Source organism: Nylanderia fulva, unplaced genomic scaffold (assembly GCF_048542155.1).
Source record: "Nylanderia fulva isolate GAGA-0341 unplaced genomic scaffold, ASM4854215v1 Scaffold64, whole genome shotgun sequence".
NCBI lineage: Eukaryota > Metazoa > Arthropoda > Insecta > Hymenoptera > Formicidae > Nylanderia > Nylanderia fulva.
Genome location: NW_028190742.1, coordinates 527878 through 555341, shown reverse-complemented (window position 1 = coordinate 555341; position 27464 = coordinate 527878). Strand labels below are relative to the sequence as shown.

At 28.1% G+C, this 27464-nt stretch overlaps 1 protein-coding gene and 1 long non-coding RNA gene across 14 annotated transcripts in view; both read right to left on the bottom strand.

Moving 5' to 3' along the window:
• Nucleotides 1-27464, bottom strand: part of CaMKII (Calcium/calmodulin-dependent protein kinase II) — a 205810-nt gene that overhangs the window by 16705 nt on the left and 161641 nt on the right. For 8 of the 13 annotated variants that reach the window (XM_085488162.1, XM_029301442.2, XM_029301443.2 and 5 more), the window contains 2 exons: nucleotides 9310-9372; nucleotides 5118-5193 (listed from right to left, as the gene is read on the bottom strand). In XM_085488162.1, the coding sequence (XP_085344288.1) occupies nucleotides 5118-5193; nucleotides 9310-9372 (139 nt within the window). The remainder of the gene's footprint in view (nucleotides 1-5117; nucleotides 5194-9309; nucleotides 9373-27464) is intronic. The other 5 variants (XM_029301448.2, XM_029301449.2, XM_029301453.2 and 2 more) reach the window with 1 other exon arrangement.
• LOC146720679 (uncharacterized) lies at nucleotides 23917-24715 on the bottom strand. Its single transcript, XR_014925984.1, has 3 exons — nucleotides 24637-24715; nucleotides 24444-24562; nucleotides 23917-24362 (listed from the first exon to the last, which is right to left on the bottom strand). It is a non-coding gene; the product is annotated as an uncharacterized LOC146720679 (long non-coding RNA).

Sequence of the window (27464 nt, the reverse complement as noted above, 5' to 3'; positions counted from 1 at the left end):
ATAATGTTTAGTATTTAATTTAACGAGGATTAATGAAAAGAATTTTTTATAATTAGATTTTTAATTTTAAAAAAATATACATGCTTAAACATTCGTAAATTTTGATAAATCGAACTTATATAAAATTAGTATTAAAGAACGATATTAAATTTGTGGAAAATTTGTAAAATGGTTTATTTTTTTTTAAATTTTGAATTTATTTTAAATGTAAATTTTTAATTCGGAACATTCTAAATAAAATATTATTAAAGAATGATTTATTTTAAATTTGGTGTAAATTTGGGGAATGTGAATTTCTTATAATTGTAAATTTTTAAATTTTAAAATATTATGAACACATTAGCGTAGAAATTAAAAAATAAATGTTTACAAAAAAATTATACAAATTAAAAATTTGCACATTATTGCTTTCTCACCATTTCATTTCGCTTATTAATTTTAGAAATTTAAAAATCCCGATTTAGATACCATTGCGTTAGGTTAACACCTTTTTTCCAAATATTTTTTTATTATCTAACGGAAAATCATTTTATTTATGTTCTTTTCATATTTATAAACGCGCTGTTCTATTTTTTAATAAATTTTAGTGATCAGAAGCGTTAATTAATTTTGATAAATTTTAGTGTCACGATTAAATAGCATTACGTCAAGCAATTGGAGCAGCAAACCGAATACCTTTATTTATTTGCCCTTTTGCATAACATTTTTTGGATGAATGTTTTTTTAAATATGAAAGCATTTAATTTTTAATATTTTTAATAAGAAATATTTTTGTCGGCTCTCAATATTAAATACTAATAACATAAATATGATATTTTAAATCGGCCAATAGAGCCCAAAGCGCGAAAATTAATTTTTCGGAACTGTATCTCTTGGTACGAGATTACTAAAAGTTCCATATATTAATTAACCTCGAACTTCCATATGGAAAAATAGGCGAGAAAAATATAGGTCCGAAAAGTCGCTGAAGCGGGAATCGAATCCGCGTCTTTCACTTTTCGGTCTTTAATTTTCACGCTTTGGGCTCTATTGGCCGATTTAAAATATCATACTTATGTTATTAGTATTTAATATTTTTAACTCTTGTAGATTAGATAATAGAACAATTAATTTTTGTGTGAAGATATTTTTAAAAAACTATAAATATTTATTTTCAATATATTTTAACACTTAATTTGTATTAATTCTCATATCTTTATTTTCTCAAGTATTATATTTGAATTTTGTACAAATGAGAATTATTTCAATGTTAATTCAATATCCATCAATATAATTTTTTGCTAAAATATTTAAGCATTTAATTAAGAACTTCAGTGTTTAATTAGCATTTAATTAGCATTTAATTTTGCAATAGACTAAAATTTATTTAATACTGGTAGAAGAGCTAACAATTGAGATTTGGACTGGAATTAACCATCATATTGTTTTTCCACAAAAACTTTCGTCGAAGAAATATCGATTTTAAATTAGTCAAAAAATATCTATACATAGATTATTAATAGATATATATATATAGAGAGAAAATATAAATATAAATTATATACAGATATTTAATAATGCATATACTCTAAAGTGTTACAAACAAATCTGTCAAAAACGACAGAATAAAAATACGGCAATTTTCTAGTTACAAAGAGACCTTTTACGTGTATTCCAATTGTATTCTTTTTCCGAGAAGATAATAGATAAGGCAACTTTAAAATTTTAAATCTTAACAATTTATTAAGTTTAAAAATCCGCGAAAAAGAATTAATTTTCGCGCACGTTGGCTCTTAGACCGATTTAACTATTATACATATATATATATATATATACATATATATATATATATATATATATATATGTATATATATATACAGGGTGTTTCAGAACTGGCGGAAAAGTTTTTAATGACAAATTCCTGGTATCATTTGGAGACGATTTTTTCTTACAATTAGTGAAAATGTTGAGGGAAGCCATCATTTTTAGCATTTGTTCTCAATTTTTGTTATTATGTATCTTTATAACTAAACCTTATATTAAAATTGTATTAAAGTAAACTCTACCTAAAATTAATTGAAAAATGTAGTTCTGTCAATATTTTATTTCCACAAGGCTTAGTTTCCAAAAAAAGTCTTTATTTTCAACTGTTTATTCGAAAATTATTTGTGTCTTGACATTTTCGCTGAGGAAAAATTGTCTTCGAATGATACCAAGAATCTGCCATTAAGAACTTTTCCGTCAATTCTGAGACACCCTGTATATATGATATGGATATCTCGAGAGTCATCAACATTGTTTTTAATATTTAAAATTTTAATTGATGTGATATAATAATTATAAAAATTAATATAATCGAATAAAATCGAACAATTTTTAAATATTCTTTTATAAAGTATCAAAAGTTATTAGATCATAAAAAATAGAGATCTGTTGTATGATATTGGCTGGATAACAACTAATTCTATATTCTCTTTTTACAGATTTATACAAATTTTGTTATGAAAGTATATGTTAAAATATTATGTATTTTTCACATTTTTAGCAAGTAAAAAAGAAGCAAAGAATATGCTTGTACATTCATCATTCTATCTATGTCATTATATATGGTAAAAATTTGTATTAAAATTAACAAATGTTTAAAAGTTAATAGCTACTCTTTTAATTATTTAATAATTAATATTTAATATTTAATAAATAATAATCCTTAAGGTTGCCAGTAATAATTAATAAAAAACCACTCCTCAATGTTTAAAGTCGACCAGACTGGCAATAATTTATTATAAATAATTATTTGAAATACAACAACGTTTCGGCTGTCATTGCAGCCCTTTTCAAGTACATCAAATTTAAAACAGTAAATCAACTTCTATGCAAACTACCGACAATGTTAACGCTTGTTTTGATGAACAATGTAAAACTGACAGGAGTAAGCACATATTAAATAGATGTTAACTGTTCACAAGAATCTTAGTCACACAGAGTGACTAAGATTCTTGTGAACAGTTAACATCTATTTAATATGTGCTTACTTCTGTCAGTCTTACATTGTTCATCAAAACAAGCGTTAACATTGTCGGTAGTTTGCATAGAAGTTGATTTACTGTTTTAAATTTGATGTACTTGAAAAGGGCTGCAATGACAGCCGAAACGTTGTTGTATTTCAAATAATTATTTATAATAAATTATTGCCAGTCTGGTCGACTTTAAACATTGAGGAGTGGTTTTTTATTAATATTTAATATTAATAAAATATTTAATAAAATAATTTTAATCCTTTATATTAATACATTAAAACCTTATCATAATATTAAAAAAAATTCTTGTAAAAAAGTTTTTGAATGACGTTTTTTAACCAAAATTTTATATAAGATATTCTAAATTTATCATAATTTTTTATCTGAATATTTTTAGCTAAAAATTGGGATACAAGTTCTTCTTATTGTTATTGTTAATATAAAAGAATTTTTATATTAACAATATTACATTGCTAAATTATTTGGGGAAAGAAGGATGTTAAAAAAGTGTCGATTTTCGTCCTCAAGTGCAAAGTGAATAGACGTTGAAAAATCATTGTTTAGATCTTCAGGTAAGAGGAAATGACAATTATTTGTCCGAGGAATAGTAGAAACATTGCTAGAATGGCTTAAATGTAGTAAAAAATATTATTTATATATAAATAGTTAATAATTGGAAAACCATGTTTCAGAATTGTGAGTACATTTTGCATGTAAAGATCACGAACTATTTTAGCATTATCCAGGATGCACCACGTGAAGGTGTAGTCCGTCTAGCATCCCTCGGCAGAGATCAGGAGCCCACAGTTCGTCACTCCTGCGGTTTTTTGAAGACTCAAAACCTTCTATGCCTTGTGTGTGTTGTGTGTGCGTGCGTGTACGAGATACGTGCGCGTATATATACGTGATTTTGAATTTCTAATCGCAAAAGAATTTGTACATATTGATTATGCAAAGTATTCAATATCAGTAAATCTCCTAAATAGTATCTTAACTCAAGGCTCAATTATTAAATTATCTAGTTTTTTTACATTTTATATATTTTTTCCTTTAAAGAGACCAACTTTTACTTAAGTATAATATTCGCAAAACATTCGCATATTTTCTGCGAATACGAATACGAATGCGAATATTTTGAAATCAGAATATTCACGAATGTGAATACGAATATTTGTAACATCACACACACATACACATACACACACAACACACATCGCAGAGAGGGTTTTGAGTCTTTAAATACCGCAGAAGTGACGAACTGTGGGCTCCTGATCTCTGCCAAGGGATGCTAGGCGGACTATATACCTTTACGTGGTGTATTCTGGATAATGCTAAAGTAGTCCATGATCTTTACATGCAAAATGTACTCACAACTCTGACTAGAATTATGGTTTTCAAATTATTAACTGTTTATGGAAATATTATTTTTTACTACATTTAAGGGGATCCCTCAGCAAATGACGAACACCGACAAAATAGCAGCACATATATTCAAAGCATATGCACGTATACACAACGCACGCACACATACGTATAAATCGTATTTCTAATTACAAATTTTTATTAGACTTCTAATCTAAGTTTAGAGAATAAGAGTGCTTTGTTTCATGTCCTCTAATTCCAGAGAATGTGTATTTTTATTCGTACAAAGTGCATATGTTTTATATGATGAGGTTGACAGTTCGTCTGCAGTTCGAGATGTCAAATCGAGATGAAAATAAATAAGAAAAACTGTTATTTCTCTTTTTTTATATCAAATCGATTTTCCCTGGGATTATTGATGTATGTATTGCAATCGTAGAGAAGCATTTTTAATAATATCAAATTTGAAAAAAGATATACTAGAAATACGAAAATATATGACTGCGTCGATAAAACAGAAATCGTGAGGGATCCCCTTAAGCCATTCTAGCAATGTTCTCACCATTCCTCGGACAAATAATTGTCATTTCCTCTTACCTGGGGATCCAAATAATGATTTTTCAATTCTATTCACTTTGCACTTGAGGGCAAAAATCGACACTTTTTTAATACCCTCCTTTTTTACATTATTTTGCAACTTGACAAAATGTCTTTTTTTATTTTTCTTCTTAAAAAGTTAACAAATATGTCATTACTTACGTGTACGCTTCGAAATCCCCGGTGTTGATGCTCTCAATCAATTGTTCAGTCATCTTGATGATTTCCTGTCGGCGCGCTGGAATCGTTAATAGATCAATGAATCAATCAATTCGCGTCAAGGCGCCCAGTTGGTTATTGGGCTCATACCGACACATTTTACGATACAAACATTTGCATGCATTTTTTTGTCAACTCTAAATTAATTCTACACCATTGTAGCCCTCGGTTGTGCTGAGGAGCGATGAGCCAGACTCGCGTGAATTAGTTTCCAGCAATATCGGATGCAACCGCGAGCCGATCTCTTATCCTTATTCTCAAAGATCGATCAAAGAATCCCCATAAAATCTATTCTAGAGGATAAACAGTTTCGCCTTTTCAGTCGCCAATTAAAGTCAAGGGAGATCTCGAAAGAATTAGACATTTGAATAAAATCTCAATTTATGACAATTGGCGCAAAAGTCATATGTGCTTGACACTTTGTAATATTATATTATACAAAATATTACATATTATCACTGACGAGGTACTATTAAAGACCGACGATCTTACGGGAGTTTGTATCAAATTCCTATTTTATATATAACTAGATAACACAAGCGCACGCTTCGTGTGTGCTAAATAAAACTTTTTCTCCGCAAGGGTACATAATTTTAATTTCAATTATGTAAATAACTTTAATTCTCGAATTTCTATTATATACTAATTTTAATTCATCAAATTAAAATGATGTACACAATAGAAATTTAGGAATTCAAATTATGTACATAATAGAACATATCATTTTTACATTACGAGGCGCTCGAATGCTACACACCTACCTTAACCACGAATATATCGCAACGCGCCAGCATCCAATAAGATCGCAAATAAAGAGGCTTCAACATTTCGATATATTCGAGTAATCGACTTAACATGCACTTTTAAGAAAAGGATATTTTTAAGAAAAGGATATAAATACTTATATATACAGAATGTCACTCGTACACCCCAGAGGTTGCACAATTTTTCTTTAAGAATATTGTGTTTTCATAACACCTATTGATTAATTTTATTATTCTGTATATTAAAGTAATAAAGTAAGATTGCCAAAAACTGAATGTTCCACAAGATATTTTGTATTTTTATCAAAATTTTGCAACTTTGGAGCTTTATAACTCGAAAAGTATTTTACGAAAAAACATTTAATTATAGTGTTTTGGAAAGCTCTTGAGATAAGCTACAAAAATATCAAATAAAAAATGGAGGTTAATGATTAAAAAATTGACGGTGACCTTCACGTGACCTTCAAAGGACCATTCAAGGTCAAATCATTGCCACCATCTTATAGTCCTCTTCGATCCATTTTTCAACCCCTTCAACCATTTTTCTCTAAAATGCTCTGTTTCCGAGATACAAGGGGTGTACGGGTGGTCGGGGACACCCTGTATATTTAATTATTAGTTATGTTAAATATAAACTTAATATAATTATAATTTACAATATAGTACAACAAATAAAATGTTATTAGTTATTTATTGTCATAATTATCGATCGATGCCAGGCCCACCGGGCCCACTTGATAGAGACGAGAAATTTACCCAGGGCCAACGGTCTTTAACAGTACCTCGTCAGTGATATTATATATAAAATAAAACTATTGTATAATTAAATATAAATAATTAATTATACATTCAACCTTTACTATTGTCCAAAATATATTAAACAGGAAAATCTTTAAAAATTATTTGTATTAAGTAATTGATATTAAGTTTAAAAAAAAATTCTTTATAATTAAGTGAAAGAGTTGTACATAGAAATAAAAAAATTTGTTCTCGTGTCTCTAATGTATATAAAAGCGAAATACATAAAACTTAAAGTCACTTATTAATTCAAGCGATTCTTTTTCATTTTGCTAATATTGATATTCAATGATTTTTGGCTACGCAATCATGTCTAATTCAGTAATCACTTTTTTCATTTTAATTGAGTATAAGATCTGTCAAATTGGCGACTGAATATAGCGCGTGACTTCCATTTCTCCACGATCATTTTTCTTTATTCGGTTACATTGTCTCATTTCACTCGCTAGATGGCGCATTTGCTTGTACATTCATCGACGCATATCTTATGCCTGATATTTCAATCACATTCTTTATCAGAATGTTTTTTGTATGGCGCATAAACTCGACGGAGACATGCGTCTGAATTATCTTTATAAATGAACAAATTGGTCGTTGAATTATGTTAAAAGTAACTATTTCAATAACCATTAAGGGGATTTTAAACGTTTTTGAGAAGTCATGGTTTCAGTCTTGTTTTATTGACAAAATGTGAGGTTAAAAATGAATTCTTTTTCTTTATAATTCTATAACCTACATATATATATATATATATATATATATATATGGTATGTAGGTTATATATATATATAAGACTATACAGATTAATAAATCTTTTTCCTGTACAAATTAAAGTATTAATATTAATAAATTGCGAAACGCTTTAATTTCAGGTAAAAAACAATCCATATAACCAATAAATAAATTTATAGTTTATCTAACCTCACATTTTGTCGATAAAACAGGACTGAAACGAGAGACTTTTCAAGAACATTCAGGATTCCCTTAAGTAAGATAGCTTTTTATCATTCTTTATTTATTATAAGTTATTGTTCTTTAATTATATGATATATTAGACATTTAAATAAGGAACCCTTTTTTCAACATTATCAATCAATTATCAAATTATCGCAATTGAGAGCTGTTCTCTTCTATATATGGTATATGTATAGGTCATACACAGATCATATTATCATGGCAGATTTATATATTTATTACTGTACTGTACTTTAATTCAACGGCCATGGCGCGTTTGTCACTATTACTTACGTCATAACTCAGCAATTGTGCACACGGAAATTGTGATCATTCCCTTTGGACCAAAGTTTTGCGAGAAGATCGATTTCAAGAGCGTCTGGATCGCGAAATAATACATTTCATTATTCCGTATCTTTGATTATCGAATTGTATTCTGTGTATCTTCTACGTATCTATTAGATTAATTGATACATTTCTTGGTGAAATTCGAAGATCGAAATGCATTAAAACTAAAGAAAATTATATATCAGTATATATGCTTTAATTATTTTAAAAAATATAATGCTAAGTTATATTTAAACACGATTGTAATTAAATTGTAATTAAAAAATGATCGTTTAGATTATATCAAGAGCATGATTTCTAGGCGGATTATGTGCGTAAGGTAGCAACAATAAATTCGTGCATAATTTCATAGTTTAAATGAATTGAAAAATGTCACTTTGGCATTATAGTACCACTACCACTATCACAACCGTCAGCTTTCCTACGCTACTATATATCTGTCTTTTCTTTGCTTCAACTAATTAAACTTCATTGCACACCTGGGATATTCGATTACAAACCTAATGATCGATCAGTCTTTAAGATATGTTTACGATTGTATTAAGTATTCTTCGCAATTATGTACATTACCATTATACGACAATAATTAGGATTGGAGTATCATGTAATGAAAGAGTATCGCAAACTTTGAACATCGATAAGTATTTAGACTTTTTGTAATTAAAATTAAACCAAATTAAAATTATACTGATCAGAAATGTTTTAAATATCCCAAAATATTTGTAATTATTGCCTTTCATAGATGCAATATAATAAGTAGTTAATCGGAAAGTTTCTTCGAAATTGAAAAATAACAAATTTTCGCAAGATCGATTGTTAATTGTATGCTTAATAATCACTACTTGATACTATATGTCATAAACATCATTATATTAACTATAACTAGAGATTATATTATATGCGAATTGCACGTAATAAAAAATGGCGCTTTTTGAAGAGAGGAAAACACGTTGCGATAAAAAAAGCTATTATAAAATTTAGCTCTAAGAAACACTATATACAATTAAATTTCTGTATATTTTTCGATTTGATAAAAAAAGTATGATGCATAGAAGAATAATTAATCTAATTAATCTAATTAATAAAAATGAATCTAATTTAATTCCTTTTATTCGCTCTCTTACTCGCAATATGTACGTGTTTCCTTCTATGAATTTTATAAATAAAAAGAACTAGCGAGTCAAAGATGATATTTCTCCTCAACTCGTTTTAATTTCTTCAGTTTTTCTTATTGTTCTTGGCTGTTCTTACGATGTAATTTCGCACTTTACCTGAGCATTGGGAGTTCGTTGAGAGCTGGCTGCAGGTCTTGATAGGACACACGATTCTTATGTCTACAAGCAATATATATCCCTTTCATATTAAAAAATGAGCCAAGGCGGAAATGATTTTCAAGGCAACTTAATTTTCAAGGCTACTCAAGCTGCTATACAAACACAAAGAAGATTAAGCTGCATCCAGATCGAATTGTTTCAAAGTTTAGTAATAATGTATCTAAAGTGATAGAGCAGAATTTCATTAATTATAGTACATTTAACAAATATATTTATTAACACGCAATTTAATATAATATAATTGTTACATATACTCATATTATTTGTCTTGATCATTATTTTAACTTTCAATAAACAAATGGCACAGACATTGTGTAATATAAGATAGAGAAAAAATGAGAAATTATATTTAATTATTGAAAATTTTGTTTAAAAGTTGTTTATTTAAAAATTAATTTAAAAGTTGTTTTAATTTTAAGTTAATTTTATCAAAGTAGCATTTAGTTTCAATAGATTCATTTTTATCTATGTATATGTTTCTATTAGTAAATAGTTTATTAATGACTATCATATTTATAATCAATTAATTAATTAATTATTTTTTATTATCGCATATTTAATAGATATCTTATAACATTATTTCTAATTTGTTTGCTCTTTAGCATCACTAGAAATATTGAAATACAAAAAATTCCAATTATTTCAGTTTTCGTTACAAATAACATAGTTTAAAAATTCAATTATTGCTCATTTAATTTTAGATTTAAGAAAAACAGTACACTTTGATATCAAAATTTATCAATATTGTTTACATAGAATTTATAATTATAGAATTAGAATTTATAACTATGATATTAGATCGCTCTCCATTATTTATTTTATTTCATTTAAATTTAAATTTAACATGAGTTTAGCATAAAAAAAATAAAATATAGCATAATTAAAATAAAGTGACCCTAAAAGAGGCCAAATTTTAGCCCGTTTACTGGACCTCGAATTTTGAGTCAAATTGTGTTTTAATTTGAAGTATATGATGTCATATTACTCTTAGAAAAATTTCAAGTTGAGTCCGTCTGAATCTTAAGGAATGAGAAGTCAAAGTAAGGTAAAAATGATTGAAAAACGGGTGTCTGCGGGTGTATCGCTTAAGGAGGGTGGTTACTCAAGTCAAAATAATAAGAATTAGTTGAAATTTATAGAGGATATTCGTCTATAAGAATCTGTCGTTTATGCCAAAGATGAAGGCAATTGTCTGCACGGTTGTCATGTAATTAATTATTAAAGTTATACTTCTCTTTCTCTTTTACACACGGGCGACAAGGAGAGTGGTTGCTCAAGTCAAAATAATAAGAATTAGTTCAAATTTGTGGGGGATATTCGTCTATGAGAATCTGTCGTTCATGCCGAAGATGAAGGCAATTGTCTGCACGGTGGTCGAGTAATTAATCATTAAAGTTATACTTCTCTATCTTTCTTACACACGAGCGACATAGTAAAAAGGTTATGTCACCTGTAATTTAACTCTCAAAAGCAAGTTAAAAATGATAAGAATGTAATGAAAATAGATACAATTATTTCGTTATACATTTACGAAGGACTTTGACGAAAATTGAAATCATTTGTCTACATAGTTATCAAGAAATTGTATAAATAAAACAGCATATTGTAACTGTTTTGCGTAAAACTATCGTGGACGCTTCGACAAATGGCAACGTGAGTTAAATACTGACGTATTTGGATTTTAATTGTATAAAACATGATTTAAAATCTTATAAAATAGCTAATTAAATGTATTCCACATATTCATTTGCTGAAACTCATTTATTTTACACGACAAAAATTTGATTATTTGGAGTTGGTAGCTGTTACAAGCGCTCGTGTAGAAACATGGCTTTTGCACTTTCTGCACTTTAAAGAGAGATAAATATACATTGGACATTGGAGAGAAAAAGACAAAGGATTAAAAGTACAAAAAGTGCAAGCAATGCGAACAGACACGAGATTTCCCCTCTTGTCGCCTGCTCCGCAATGACAGCAACCACCCTCCTTAATTAAAAGGTGTATCCATTTTGCCTTAAATTTCGCATTTAAGTTACCTATACGGCGATTTATTACCCCGTGAATATATCCTCAAATCTCAACATTTCTCTCCTCCCATTTCTTTTTTATAATCATCTCCCCTTCCCCCCACTTTCAGTCAAAAGAGAAGAATTTTTCTGGCAATAATTGATTTTGACCTTGAAATAACCTTGAAACTCCATACATCATACAATATTATATTGCGGATATATACATCACAGACATGTTGTTCTGAAATATTATCGTGGTGAATATGTGTTTATAGAGTACCCTTCCCATGAATATATACGTGTATACATAAATGTCCTTTTTTCATGGATATTATACAAATAAATCCTTCGTCGCAAAATGGCTACATCTTTTAATTAAGTCCGATACATCCGCTGACACTCGTTTTTCAATCATTTTTTACCCTACTTTGACTTCTCATTCCTTAAGATTGAGAAGCGGACTCAACTTGAAATTTTTCTAAAAATAATATGACATCATATACTTCAAATTAGAACACAATTTTACTCGAAATTCGAAGTCCAGTAAACGGGCTAATTTTGGGGTTACTCTTTGTTGGTTTTTATCTTAATTAAAAAATAATTAAATATTTGATATATACAATATTTGATGTATAAAGAAAAATCTATTACAATTTTCTATCTATTGTCTTTTCAGATTCGTAAAAGTCATTTTGAAACACTATATATAGGGTGTTTCTAAAACTTAGTTTAAAGTTAAACGAAAAATACATTAAAATATGTGCTCAGTTACTTATAATTACACAAGTTGATAAAGATCTCATTCACACTATCTCGAACTAAACATTATTATTCGGAAGAATTTTGGTGTGTTAAAACTGAATCCATTAACTGATCCATCATGTCAAGTTTCTTTGCAAAAGATACAAAAAATGATATTTTTTAATCAATATTCATCTGGATATTTTTTTATCACACCATGTATTAAAAACGAGACATCTTGAAAACAATATATTTTTGCAATTTTTTCTAAATGAAAAAGTGTTAGTTTTTAGTCAGAAATATTTTGATAATATATTAATTTGTCTTTTATTTATATGAGACATATGTGTTTATGGTATAATTTGTAATTGATAATATAATAAATACTGCTTATACGAAAAAAATTTTTTTTTAGAATTTCCTTGTCTTTCGAGCATGGAAACTTTGAAATTTACTTTTTGTTGCTATACTTATTTGTCTAACTTATTTACACAAATTAAAATTATTATATTTTTTATGTAATTTTTTGACATTATTCAAATAACTTTCAGTTGAATACATAATAATATATTTTTATTATGTGTAATTTAAATTTATCCGAATAATGTGTTTATCGCAAAAATTTTACTAATCTATTAAAATTATTTTTAAAATTAATAAAATAAAAAATATACAAATGTTAGTTCTTTATAAAATAACCTATATTTATGAATTATAGATAAGAAAAGATGAAGTTCTTTGTTTGATTTCGCTCTCTAGAATAACTTTAGACTCCATAAATATTTTTGTATAATATATAACAATTATTGCTGTACCAATTGTATATATTTTATCGCGAAAGAATCGTTTCATACATATGTATACAGTATATATATACAATGTATATTACAAAATTACAAAATGGTTTCTTCTATCTTTGATTATATTTGGCAAAATTGATGTCAAATCATGTCGACGATGTGATTCTAAAGAACTATGGTTTACCAGCGTTCATTAGCATTTTATACGGATAACCTGTTTGCTGGAATGTTGACAAGTGGGATATCGGCAATAATTAACTGCGACAGAAGCGTTACTAGCAGATGAACCTCACAAGAATCTTGTTCGTTAATATTTTCGATTGCTATATATCGATAAATATTAATAGATATTGATAGAATGATTAAGACTAAAATGGTAATATATTAATAAATTTATATGCACACAGATATATAGCAAAAACTGTTCATAATAGTTAAATATAATACATCTGTATTTAATAAATATATTATAAATGTTCTTTTCGATAATAAAGTCTTGTATAAATAAAATTTTATACAATTTCAATAAAAAATAAATTCAGAATATTAAACAAATTGTTTACATGTGTTAATAATAACTAATAATTTTATAATTTGAATTTTTTTTATAATTTTTTAAATAATTTTATAATTTAAATTTTAATAATTTTAAAATTTATTTATGCAATCTTCACAAGAAATTTAAAATATTATACGGATTGTTTAAAAATTTAGCGAATAAATGGGAAATTGTTCATTTATTGTTTATTTAGACTAAAAATTGGAATTTAATTTTTATATAAATTAAATCTCGAGTTTTACGAATTAAATATAATTTATTTTATTATTTATTTGATTACGCGTTTGAGATCTATAATTAGTTTTATATTTAACTACAATCCCAAACAGTATACCTATCTTTAAAATATGTCTATAAAACAACATTCAAACGTATTATTTTTCAGATGTCTTATCATCTTATCAACATTTTTAAATATTTTTTAGTCTTATTCTGTTGTCTAGAATATAACGATATAATATAAGTATTGTTTGTTACAATTATAAATTATGAATACTAACCGGTAACTTACGAGTAACATTTATGCAATTTTATCTGTAATTCAGTTTATAATATTCAATATATATTTAATATTTCCTAATATTGCAATATTTCCTCCATTTACTTATTGAAAGCTAAGTAATATACAACATCAGATAATATATAAGATAATATACAATATGAATAATACATATAACAAATGTGTTAGACACGATTTTTTCATAGCAGCAGTTTAGCTTTTAAGAATTTTTTATTTTAATTCGATCAAAATTAAAGAATATCAGCTTAATCTTCGCGTGTGGTATTATTTAAAAGAATTAACCGTCTCCCCAAAGAGTCCTTATGGTCATCCATTTTCTAATCTTCCTTCTGATTCGTTATTTATACCGATTAATATCATGTTTTGCTATATTACGCGTTGTGCTTCATTTGGGTTTCATCATGGTAGATGTAGCAATAGTTTTTCGATACTACATAAACGCAAATACGCTCTTATATTTGTAATATTTTTTTTATATTTTTTTAAACAACATAGCATATAAATTCTCCATAATATAGATCCTCCTATATTCCCTCTTTTATGTATTGTAACATGTTCAATTTAAATGCACGCGTGTGATTGTAAATTATGCAAGAAACGTAATATTTGCGAATTTAGATTAGCCAAATTATAATCGTGTATTATAGATGCTAATCGCATGATAAGAAATAAATTTGGTATTGGCTACAAATTATTTTTAGTGTATATTAAATAAACATGTGAATTATTTGTTGTTGTGCATTAGTGGGATCTATTGCTCCAGATTAAGAGCTATATACTATTGTATAACTAATTTGACAAGCTCATAATCAGCAAGTAAATGATATATTTTATAACAATTGATGTAGATAATATACATATATTTACGAGATATTTTTTTATTTAAAAGAAAAACAATAAAAAAATAAAATTCCCAAACTGATCAAAGATAAAATGTAATATAAATTACACAATTTTAACTTATCGCAATAAAATTTTCCATTTATATAGTTTTGCTTTCTCATTCAAAAGAATTCTTTTTAAATGATGCCTTTAACGTAGAAAATAACATGATAATAAATCATATTTGTATAATCATCTCTGTTTTATTCAACATTTCAAATATTTTAGTTACAGATATTTGAAGTTTTACAAAAATAATGCACTGTTTCATTCTAATAATTGACACAACAAAAAAACTTCAACGATTCAACAAAAGTTGAAATTACTTTACTTTAACATTTACACTTATTTTTTTTATGATGCAAACAATCAATTCTAATTGGTTTAATAATTTTATAGAAAGGTCACACTATAGAAATATGCTGTTATAAACAAAATTCAATCTGAGAACTTTATTTTTCTTTTACTGTGTATATTTATTTAATAATAAACAAGGATTCATGACAATTTATTTCATTTCTTATGTTATTCTTTTAAATAATATAAATAAAATCTCATCAATAAGATGTAATAATCTGATGACACATTCCAAAATTTTTTTTTAATCTTTTAGTAATTATTAAATAATCTATGTAATGTATAAATTTTTTTGATATTGTTTATAAAAATGTATACATGCGGTGAACAAAATATAGTAGATACGTCGGTTGATCTTAGTTAATTACTATATATAAGTACTTGCTTGCGATGCACAGAGATAGAGTTGAATATTAAACTCGATATAATATATAAGACCAACTTATATCAAAGAAGTTCTCAATTTATTCATTGCTGTAATAAATGGTAATGTAAAATATATCTATCGTAACATCGTTGCATCCGCATCAAGACTTATATATGCTTGTAGTATTATAAAAAACATCGAATATTAAAATATTAAAATAAAATTGTAAAATTAATGTAAGAACAGGCCAATTCAAGAGCATAAATTATTAGGATGTTAGTGAATATTATAAATTTTTATTACTTCCCAATTATACCATATTAAAACAATTAAAACATATTAATACAATTAAATCAAACGTTTCGACTGTACGCAGTCTTCATCAGTAATGTCATATAGTATTAGTCAATTATAAAATTTTAAAAAACATTTCGACGATGCGAACGATTGCAATTCATACTATTAATTATAAACATATATAAAATAACTTAGATGATCCAAACAATTACAACTTTTGATGACGTGTAACATGTATGATTTTGAGGCTGAATACATCACTATATTGTTCTTGGATCATTTCAAGATGTTAATGCGGATTATTTCCAATGATGATTTTAAAGGTGGAAAAACTCTTGGCATTCCATCGTTTGAAAGCGTGGAATTGTCTTAGTTTCCTTTAATTATTGTACGTTTTTATATTAAATGACAAACTTTTTAATAACTAACGTTAGGAAATTTTTTATAAATAATACAATGAAAATTGCTTACTAATGAATCTGCTAAATCAATGACTTTATAAATATTCACGCCGCTGCTCAGTTACATATCACTTTGCACGTCATCATGAAGAACAGTTATACATTTGATACTTATATCGTAAGTTGTTTACAAAACATTATTTTCTACATGACATTCTCATTTTGTTTATTATTTTTCTATGTTAGCTAATTTTTCAAGAACATCCAAATAAGATTCGCTGAGTAACTCTGTCTTTTTTTAAATTTATACCGTTTTCTTGTTCTATTATATGTAGCATTTCAGAAATCAATCTTTTTTGGTAATTTATTTCATGATCTAAAATTTCAACTTTATTCCAATCGAATGTATGCTGCTCCCTAATTCTATGTTCAGAGATAACAGAGTGTCTCTTTGAATCCAATTTGATGTTATTCATATGCTCTTTTATCCTTGTCTGTAATTGTCTCTTTGTCTGACCCACGTATGTTGCATTGCAATCATTGCAACTAATCTTGTAAACCACATTGGAATTATGTGAGACTTTAAAAAAACTTGGAGATGATGGACACAATCATAGCCGGACTGACAGCCTTTCGCCGACTAACGATGAGCGGTTGGTTTGGAGTAATGTCTAAGTGCCACTCCGAGTTCTCAATAATAATTTTTAAAATAATATGGATTAGCCAAATAAATTATTTTAATTCGATTTTTGCATCTAATTGGGACTGTTCGTGTTGAACTATTTTTAATAATTTAAATTTATTGTTAGCGTATTTCGCCTTTTAATTTTGACATAATTATTTAATTTATTTTGACATTATAAACCGACTTTTTATTAGAATTTTTATTTATATTTATTTAATTATTATAATGATTATTGCGCACTGAAGAAGACTGAGTACAGTTCGAAACGTTTGTAACTGGTTTTTTTAAATTAAAGTTTTTTCCAAGATTTATAATAATTTTTTATTTGCTCGTTACACATGGCCTCGTAATATTTAATAAGTTATCATTGTGTATGTGAGACTTGATTCTTATCTTTATGAGTTTTTATGATTTTATTGAGTTAGTTTAAACATCGATATCCTATCATTCTATTAGATTTATTGATCGAAGAGACAAACATTTCTGAAATCTTGTTAATATAGGGAATAACTATAATTCTTTTTTTTGTTTTTTCTTTTATTTCTGAGTTATTAATTTGTGTTGGTTTATGTTTATATTTGTCCAACATAATTCCATTGGAAATGAGATGCTTAATTCGATGATTAATGCTGCTGAATATTATATCAAGAGGATAACCGTTACTTGAGAGTATATTGACCACTAATTCAAGATTTTGGCTATAAAATTGTGGGTGTGATAAAAGCAAACACTTGTCTGTTAAATTGTATATTATTCCGACTTTTTGGCATTGAGGATGATTAGAAAAATAAGATAAAACTCTGCCTGAAAATGTTTCTTTCTGATGCCGGTCAATATCAATTTTTTTATTCAAAATTTTAATTGAGAGATCTAAAAAATTCAAGCAACGATCCTTCTCTCGTTCTACAATAAAATGCAGTCTCTCGTGATATCCATTAAATGCATTAACAATTCTTGTAACCTCTCTCGATGGAGCAGTCAATATTATATCGTCAACGTATCAATAATAAAATGAGAAATTTATGTCAATGTAATTAAAAATGGAATTCTGTAGATCTTGCATGTCAGCTATTATAGGTGATAATGGAGATCCCATGGGAGTTCCATGTTTGTTTATAAATTATATTGTTAAATGTAAAATATGTGGAAGTTAAAATAAACTTAATAGCATCAATGAATTCATTTTGTGGTATCTTTGTAAATTTGTTAATATGAATCCATCTTTTATTGATGCTTTCTATTGCCAGATCTAGAAGTACATTTGTGAAGAGAGAGACTAATATGGTATATAATTGAGAAGTAATAAAAATTTATAATATTCACTAACATCCTAATAATTTATGCTCTTGAGTTGGCCTGTTCTTACATTAATTTTACAATTTTATTTTAATATATAAGAGTGTTATAATTTTTTACCAACTTAAAATATTAATATTCGATTATATATGCGATAATATTAAGATTATTAATTATATAGCCCCAAATTTTCCCGGATATTGAAATTTCTTAGAATGTAGAAGTTTATTTTTCTTTCAATTACCTTAAAAGCTCTCTACAAAACATGTTTGTTTACATGCCCAATACCCTTCCATTTAATGTTAAAAATTCACGTCTACATCTCCATTGGTTTCGGAAAAACAGCTTGCTTTATTTAATTCACCCTGTAATGGTAGAAATTAAAAGACTTTTGTACTGCTTCAATTAATAAATTTTTAAACGCGTAATAACAAGCATATGACAGTATTAATATTTTTTTCCATAGAAATTATAAAAATAACACGTTAGTTGATCATTAAATTTCAACAAAATTTTAGCAAAAATTAATTCATTTTCACTTAAACTTTGTCAATCAAAAAAATTATTAATGAGAAATTATACAATTCATTTAGCATTTGTTTCTTTAATAAACTCTCTAGTCTAGATTTTTTATGAAGGTTAATTCTGAATTAACTTTACTAAGATTACATAAATATATAAATTAATTAAATATTTAATATTTTGTACACTTTTGATAATGTGTTTGGGATTTTGGTCATGTTGGAAAATGATATTTCCTTCAACAAGAAACATATTTTCATTTTCAACAGTTTTTTTTTTTCAATAATGTTGTTATTCTAAAATATATATTTGTCCGAATCAAATATTTTTCTCCTACTTTAGACCTCAATGTTTAATCTAACTTCTACTTTAATACTTTCAAAATAGAATAATCCGACTGTAAAGATCCTACTTTAAACCTCAATGTTTAATCTATAATCTCTACTTTGATGTTTAATCTATAATCTCTACTTAAACTAAACTAAATTACGTTGATACTTAACTCATAAATGTGAGAAAATAGAGGTTGAAAATAAAAACAAAATTTTGATTCAGGTATACATGTACTGTTTTATAATATCTTCATTCGATACAATGCGCATTATATGTACTGTCATGTATAACATTATATACAGCTATATTTATTCAATGGCTTGCTTTTTTATATCGTGAATGAAGAGATTCACTTACGAATTCAATTCTAAGAATATTCTTTAAATAAAATTCTATTAATTTAATCTAATCAAGTAACTCATTTTTAATCAAAAACTAATTATTTCTGAAATGTTAATTTGTCAATCAAAATAGAAGATTATATTACAATAGCGTCTATAACCATTATTCTTGAATTAGCAAAATATAATACGGAAATACAAGAAAGAAAGAGAAAAAGAGAGAAGAAAGAAGAGACAGTACAAAGAACTTTTAAAAAAAGTCAATTTTATATAGACCAAAAAAATTTTAAACTATCAAAAAAAATTAAATTCCAGTTTTTGCTATAAAAAATTCATTTTTTATTTGTTTAAACGCATTGTTTAAACAAGTTATTACACACACACACACACACGCACACGCACACGAACATGCACACAGAGTGTCTCTCTGAATCATATATCTATTTCTAACTTTCTAGCAATAATATTGCGATTGTTATAACATGAACCGATCGATATATTGTCATTAAAAAAAGTTATACAAATTTATATTAGAGTAAAATAATCTCGTATTTAATTTGCAAAACTATTATTATACTTCAGACTTGTAGACAATACATTTTGAATAAATTATAAGTTATAGTTATAAGCCATATTATTATAATTACAGAATATATATACAGGGTGTCCTGTTCATTTAGCTATTTTACTCTTTTATAATTTTTTATGCAGAATATTACATGGAATCTATTTACTTAAAACACTAAGATAGTTCTATGTATTTAAAAAAATTAAGTTGATCTTGAAATGATCTTTAAAAACGCCATTTAAGAACGAACTGATAAGGCTAATATAAATAGATTTTTTTATCTCTCTAACTTTTATCATTATATAACTCTATAACTTTTATTTTTTTAACGGTTTTTTATAAAATTTATATTTTTTGATACATTTCGCCGTCTTGACTTTTTGGAACACCCTATATATCTATGTGTAGATTTAAATATGGATTATATATATATATATATATATATATATATATATATATATACAGGGTGTCCCAGAACTAGCGGTTTAATGGCAGATTCCTGGTATCATTTGGAGACGATTTTTCCTTAGTGAAAATGTTGAGGGAGGCCATCATTTTTAGCATGTTCCCAATTTTTGTTATTATGTATTTTTATAATTAAGCCTTATATTAAAATTCTGTTAATGCAAATTATCTAAAATTAATTGAAGAATGTAGTTCTGTTAATATTTTAGTGTCACAAGGTTTAAAAGCTTTTATTTTCAACCGTTTATAATTCAAAAATTATTGATGTCTCGATATTTTCGCTGAGGAAAAATCGTCTCCGAATGATACCAGGAATTTGCCATTAAAAACTTTTCCGCTAGTTCTGAGACATCCTGTGTGTATATATATACAGGGTGTCCCATAATTCGCGAACCACCGCGAATGGACAGATAGAGCGTGTTAAACTGAATATATGTATATATATATACACATACACTGAAAAAATCCATGTACTTTTACATGGAAATTACTAGCTCAGAACTGGAAAAGTTACTTGCTTATCATTGTAATTTTTTTGCATTTGTTTTAAAGTGAAAATACATATTAATGTAAAAATACATGTAAAATATAAGTAAAATTACTATTTTTATGCAAAAATCATATGTAATTTTATATTTACTATTTTTATTTTATTAAAATTTTATTTTATAAGTATTTATTTTATTTATACATTCCTAACATTTCCTATGTGTAAGTACATGTTCAGTGAAATATTTTTAATCTTGAAAATATTTAAGAATATATTTCATATGAAATTACATATAATCTGTAATCTTTCATGTAAGTATCAATATTGCATGATTATGCTGGGTCGGAAAAAAACCTAGCTTAATCATGTAATTTTACATAAATATTTTTTTCAGTGTATATATATATATGGAATGGTTATAATCCTAATAGCACGCCATATCCGAAAGAAATTCAGAAGATATCCAGAGGATATGTGTGCTGTTAGGAAAAACAAATAAATTATTCCTAATTTTAATAAGTTTTAAACTCATACATGATGAGTTCAGAGACTCAAACATATCTTTTTAAAACTTTGAGGTTATATTCATAAAGTCATGGAATTTTCCGTGATATCCATAAAATTCAAATTGATAGTTTGAAAATGGCGGACTCTTTACTACATTCGACATTTTAATATCATGTGATAGTAGCAGAATTAAAAGAGACAGTTATTTTTCATGATAAATTTTGAATAATGCCACAAAGAGTTATATCATTTCAGTCCGGAATTAATATTAATTGAACTCTCTATTCAAGGTACTATATATGTTGAGATTTGGCAGTTCCATGTCATATGTCATATGTGATGCCGTATTAACAAAATCAAAAACTCCTAAAGACTTTTAAGTTAGTAATCTTTTAATAAAAAAAAAGCTTCCATGTTGAGTCTAACATTTCGAATTTTGTTAGTATTATAGAAATACCATGGCCCTATGAAAATACATTTTGAAGCATATATACATGAGAGAAAATATGTTAGTAAAATGTGTCCAAGATGTATGAGAGAAAGAAAGGTAGAGGTTCCTATCCATCTTCTCTATTCGCATGTGATGACAGACGCAAAATAGCAGCATACATATCCAAAACATTTGCACGTATACACTACACACGTACACATATGTATAAATCATATTTTTAATTACAAATTTTTATTAGACTTCTAATCTAAGTTTAGAGGATAACAGTGCTTTCTTTCGTGTCCTCTAATCCCAGGGAATGTGCATTTTTATTCGTACAAAGTGCATATGTTTTATATAAAGCACATATTATGATGAGATTGACAGTTTGTCTGCAATTCGAGATGTCCAGTCGAGATGAAAATAAATAAGAAAAACTGTTATTTCTCATTTTTCTATATCAAATTGAATTTCCCTGGGATTATTGATGCATGTATTGCAATTGTAGAGAAGCATTTTTAATAATATCAAATTTAAAAAAAGATATACTAGAAGTACGAAAATATATGACTGCGTCGATAAAACACTCGAAATCGTGAGGGATCCCCTTAACTCTTAATATGTCAGCTGTGATGAAGTTAACATATCCACTGAACTATAAAATATCTGAAATGAGAGTTACTAAAAATATTTATGAATACCATTAAAATACATAAAAAGTGGTATTAATTAAATTTTTATTCACGTTAGTATTCGCGCAAATTGGCCAATCCTTTTAAATTAATTTATTTATCATTAAATATTTCAAATATTGCACACAAAATGATAAAGAACTTTTCTGTTCGGTTTATTGTGCTCTATCTGCTCACTAGTTTAGTTAGAGTCCTATAATCAGAGAGACGCGATCTTGTTCCTACTTTGTGATTGGTCGATTATAGTCGCCATGTTAGGCCCCCGAGGTCCCACGTAACTCATATGTTGTAGAGTCCTATCTAATGTGTTGTACATTTTAAAAAATGTACATTTGTAATCACGATAAGTAGAAATGTTATTTCTCTATTAAATAACTGCAGGCCACTTCACTGATATGTGCATTATAACTTTATCTAATGGCCTAAGATGATGGCGGTGGCAAGGTGAGGGTAGAGTAGGACTCAAGGTGGGGGTAGAGTTCGTGTCTCTCTGATTATAGGATTCTAGTATTAGTACAATTACTAGATCCTGTATATACATATATTCTGCCTAATTGAAAATGGTTGCTCTAGCTTCATCTGTCCCATCACTATTAGTGATCCAATATACAATACATATACAATAATATATATAGAAGTCTATGTCTGTATCAATGAAAAGGGAATTGAGCACTGATTGTGAGTCTGTTCAAGAGAGATGTGAGAGAAATAGACACTGACTAATTATTGCACATGTGTCGATTGTTATTAGAGAAGGTGGTTTGAGTTTGACATTGACTACAACTTCAAAATATCTAAATAGATGACCTTGTACACCTTTTTGTGCACAAGTTCGTACTATGAAAAATATATTCCCCTTTCATGTATATAATATTCTAAGATGTGCCTAGAAAACAATTAGAAATCTATATTTTTCTGTCGTCCTCACATTTTGGACGTATGATCCACAGAAGCCATGGGCAATTCCTTTATGTATATATGTTTTAAAATATATACTGTATCCAGGGAGAGAACAGGACGCGCGGGTCTCGAACAAAAACTCGTCTGTTTTGCACAGGTCTTTGCCTGTGGTCTTTCTCTTCACCATTTGTGTAACTTGTCACTTGTAATGAACCTAGTTCTCGAAACATTAAATAATAGACTTATAGGTCAGGCGTGCCGTATTTATATGTGTACAGGGTGTAATTAAACAAATATATACGAAGCACATCAGATGCAGAACGATAAACTAAATCGAAAAGTTTTGAGCCATTTTTTGATTTGAGCTTTCTTTCTGACACTATAAATTGTTATAATTTGCCAATCAGGCTGCAACGGAAAACAGTTTAGGCGCCGCCTAGGTTAGTATCTGTAGTACTAGGTTAGTACCTGGTTGTAGTCACACGCTGATTGGCAAACTTTAACAATTTATAGCGTCAAAATGAAAGCTCAGATCAAAAAATGGCTCAGGACTTTTCAATTTAGTTTGTTGTCCTGCACTCGATGGTGTGCTTCGTGTATATTTGTTTAGTTTACCCGTATACGTTACTATAATACTATAATAAATAATATAAAAAAAACTATTAATCTCGGCTCAAATTATTGTGTTACAATAAAAATAAAATCTCGACGGCAATCGGAGCCTGTGCGGATGACATGCACAAAATTAATAAATTAAAATGAGATCTCAAGTCAAACTCATTTATTAAATTCTAAACGTTTCGACCCACTTCGGGTCTTCTTCAGTAGCTGCAAAATACAAAGAAACAAAAAAAAATAAAATAAAAGATAATCGGTACAATCAGAAAATTATAAAACTCGTATACATACAATCCGCAAATAAATTAAATATCATTCTCCTCCCTATTCGAACCGTCCGGCCGTCGGAGTGTCTCCCTAACGGTGACCATCGTCAGGAAGGAAGCAGAGCAGTGACTCCCTTACCAACACTAATCAACATAGTATAAATTAAACGTGTAAGATCCCCAAGAATTATAAATTAAAAACCGGGAAGAACACTCACCCCGACAGCAAAAACAGAGAGAAGACGATGCTACACGTGACACATCACTCTAACGACTGTGCGGTATTCTACCTCGACACAGTCGATACATATATACGCAAAAAAAAACAAATATAAAAATAAAATATGAAAATAAAAATAAAAACAACTAATACTTATCGGCACTCATGTCAAAGGTCTAACGAAAAAATCCGGTTATGTATAATCACAAAGCTAGATTTTGGTAAATTTTTCAATTAACAGATCAAAATTCTCGTTAATTTGTCGCTATGTAAATTTAAACTATTCTTCTGACGCTTTATGTGGATCATTTCGGATATCAAACGTTTACCTAAAAAAGGCTCCTCGTCCAAGACTTTTACATCCTCCCAATTAAATTCATGGTTCAATAATCTATGTTCCGATATGACTGATAATTGTGACGCGTTTCTTTTTATGTTGCTGCGATGTTCTTTCATCCTAGTTTTCAACAATCTACCCGTCTGCCCTACATACGACGCATCACAATCCATACAATCAATTTTATAAACTACATTGTTATGGAGCTCCCTTGGTAACTTATCCTTGTGTACTTTGATGAATTTACGGAGACTGTTAATTGCTGTATAGGATGGAATGACATCCAAATCACGTGTAATGTCCTCGATTCTCTTTGATACATTATTAATATACGGAATATTAAAGTACGAAACTTTTTTCTGCGTTGGAATCTTGTCATTGCATATATTTGTTCTATTGTTATGCAACTTATTATTGTACCGGAAGAACAACTTTTTTAACCGCGCTTGTAATGTTTGAAATATCAATTTGAGAGGATAATTATTAGACAAAAGAACTCCAATCATAGACTCAAAATTATCTTTATGGAATTTCGGATGAGATAGCCAAAAAACTCTATCTATGAGGCTGATAATGGTGCCTTTTTTATGGCAGAGAGGATGCTGCGACTCAAAATTTAAATATCTACCTGAATACGTCGGCTTATGAAATAAATCAAACTCAATGCTCCCATTATTTATAATAATAGTGACGTCTAAAAAATTCAATCGGTTGTCAACCCCCTCCTCCATGGTGAACTGCAATCTAGGATGGAAAGAATTGAAAATGTTTAAAACAATTTTAAGCATGGAGGGAGGGGCCGCCAACGCGATATCGTCAACATATCTAAAATAAAATGGAAATGACATTGGAATCGCAGCAATCGCTCTATTCTCCAAATCTTGCAACGTGATATCCGCAATGATCGGTGAGAGGGGGGAACCCATAGGCGTGCCAAAGGTCTGTTGATAACATACATTATTAAACATAAAATAAGTCGAATTCATAATAAAACGAATTGCCAATAAAAATTCATCCCGTGGAATAATACACTCTTTTTCAATATACCCCCATCTGTTAATTAAACTATCGATAACCATATCCAATGGTACGTTGGTGAACAATGATGCAACATCTAGTGAAACTAACTTTACATCACTATCCACACATAAACCATTTAATTTGTTCACTAATTGGAAACTATCAGAAATAGCCGAATCAGGTTTCGGAATTGCCTTATATATTATCTTATGTAAAAATTTTGCCAAGTAATAAAGAGGTGTATTCCTAGATGACACGATGACACGTAAAGGGCAATTCGGTTTATGCACCTTCGGCAGACCATACGCTCTCGGTAAAACCCCGTCCGTGCAGTTCAGGGATTTATATGTTGTTGAAGAAATGTAATTCTTCATTTTCCATCTATTTAAAATCCCATCTATTTAAAATTAAAATTAAATTCCATCTATTTAAAATTAAAATTAATAATGTATCAAAGAGAATCGAGGACATTACACGTGATTTGGATGTCATTCCATCCTATACAGCAATTAACAGTCTCCGTAAATTCATCAAAGTACACAAGGATAAGTTACCAAGGGAGCTCCATAACAATGTAGTTTATAAAATTGATTGTATGGATTGTGATGCGTCGTATGTAGGGCAGACGGGTAGATTGTTGAAAACTAGGATGAAAGAACATCGCAGCAACATAAAAAGAAACGCGTCACAATTATCAGTCATATCGGAACATAGATTATTGAACCATGAATTTAATTGGGAGGATGTAAAAGTCTTGGACGAGGAGCCTTTTTTAGGTAAACGTTTGATATCCGAAATGATCCACATAAAGCGTTAGAAGAATAGTTTAAATTTACATAGCGACACCGACAAATTAAACGAGAATTTTGATCTGTTAATTGAAAAATTTACCAAAATCTAGCTTTGTGATTATACATAACCGGATTTTTTCGTTAGACCTTTGACATGAGTGCCGATAAGTATTAGTTGTTTTTATTTTTATTTTCATATTTTATTTTTATATTTGTTTTTTTTTGCGTATATATGTATCGACTGTGTCGAGGTAGAATACCGCACAGTCGTTAGAGTGATGTGTCACGTGTAGCATCGTCTTCTCTCTGTTTTTGCTGTCGGGGTGAGTGTTCTTCCCGGTTTTTAATTTATAATTCTTGGGGATCTTACACGTTTAATTTATACTATGTTGATTAGTGTTGGTAAGGGAGTCACTGCTCTGCTTCCTTCCTGACGATGGTCACCGTTAGGGAGACACTCCGACGGCCGGACGGTTCGAATAGGGAGGAGAATGATATTTAATTTATTTGCGGATTGTATGTATACGAGTTTTATAATTTTCTGATTGTACCGATTATCTTTTATTTTATTTTTTTTTGTTTCTTTGTATTTTGCAGCTACTGAAGGAGACCCGAAGTGGGTCGAAACGTTTAGAATTTAATAAATGAGTTTGACTTGAGATCTCATTTTAATTTATT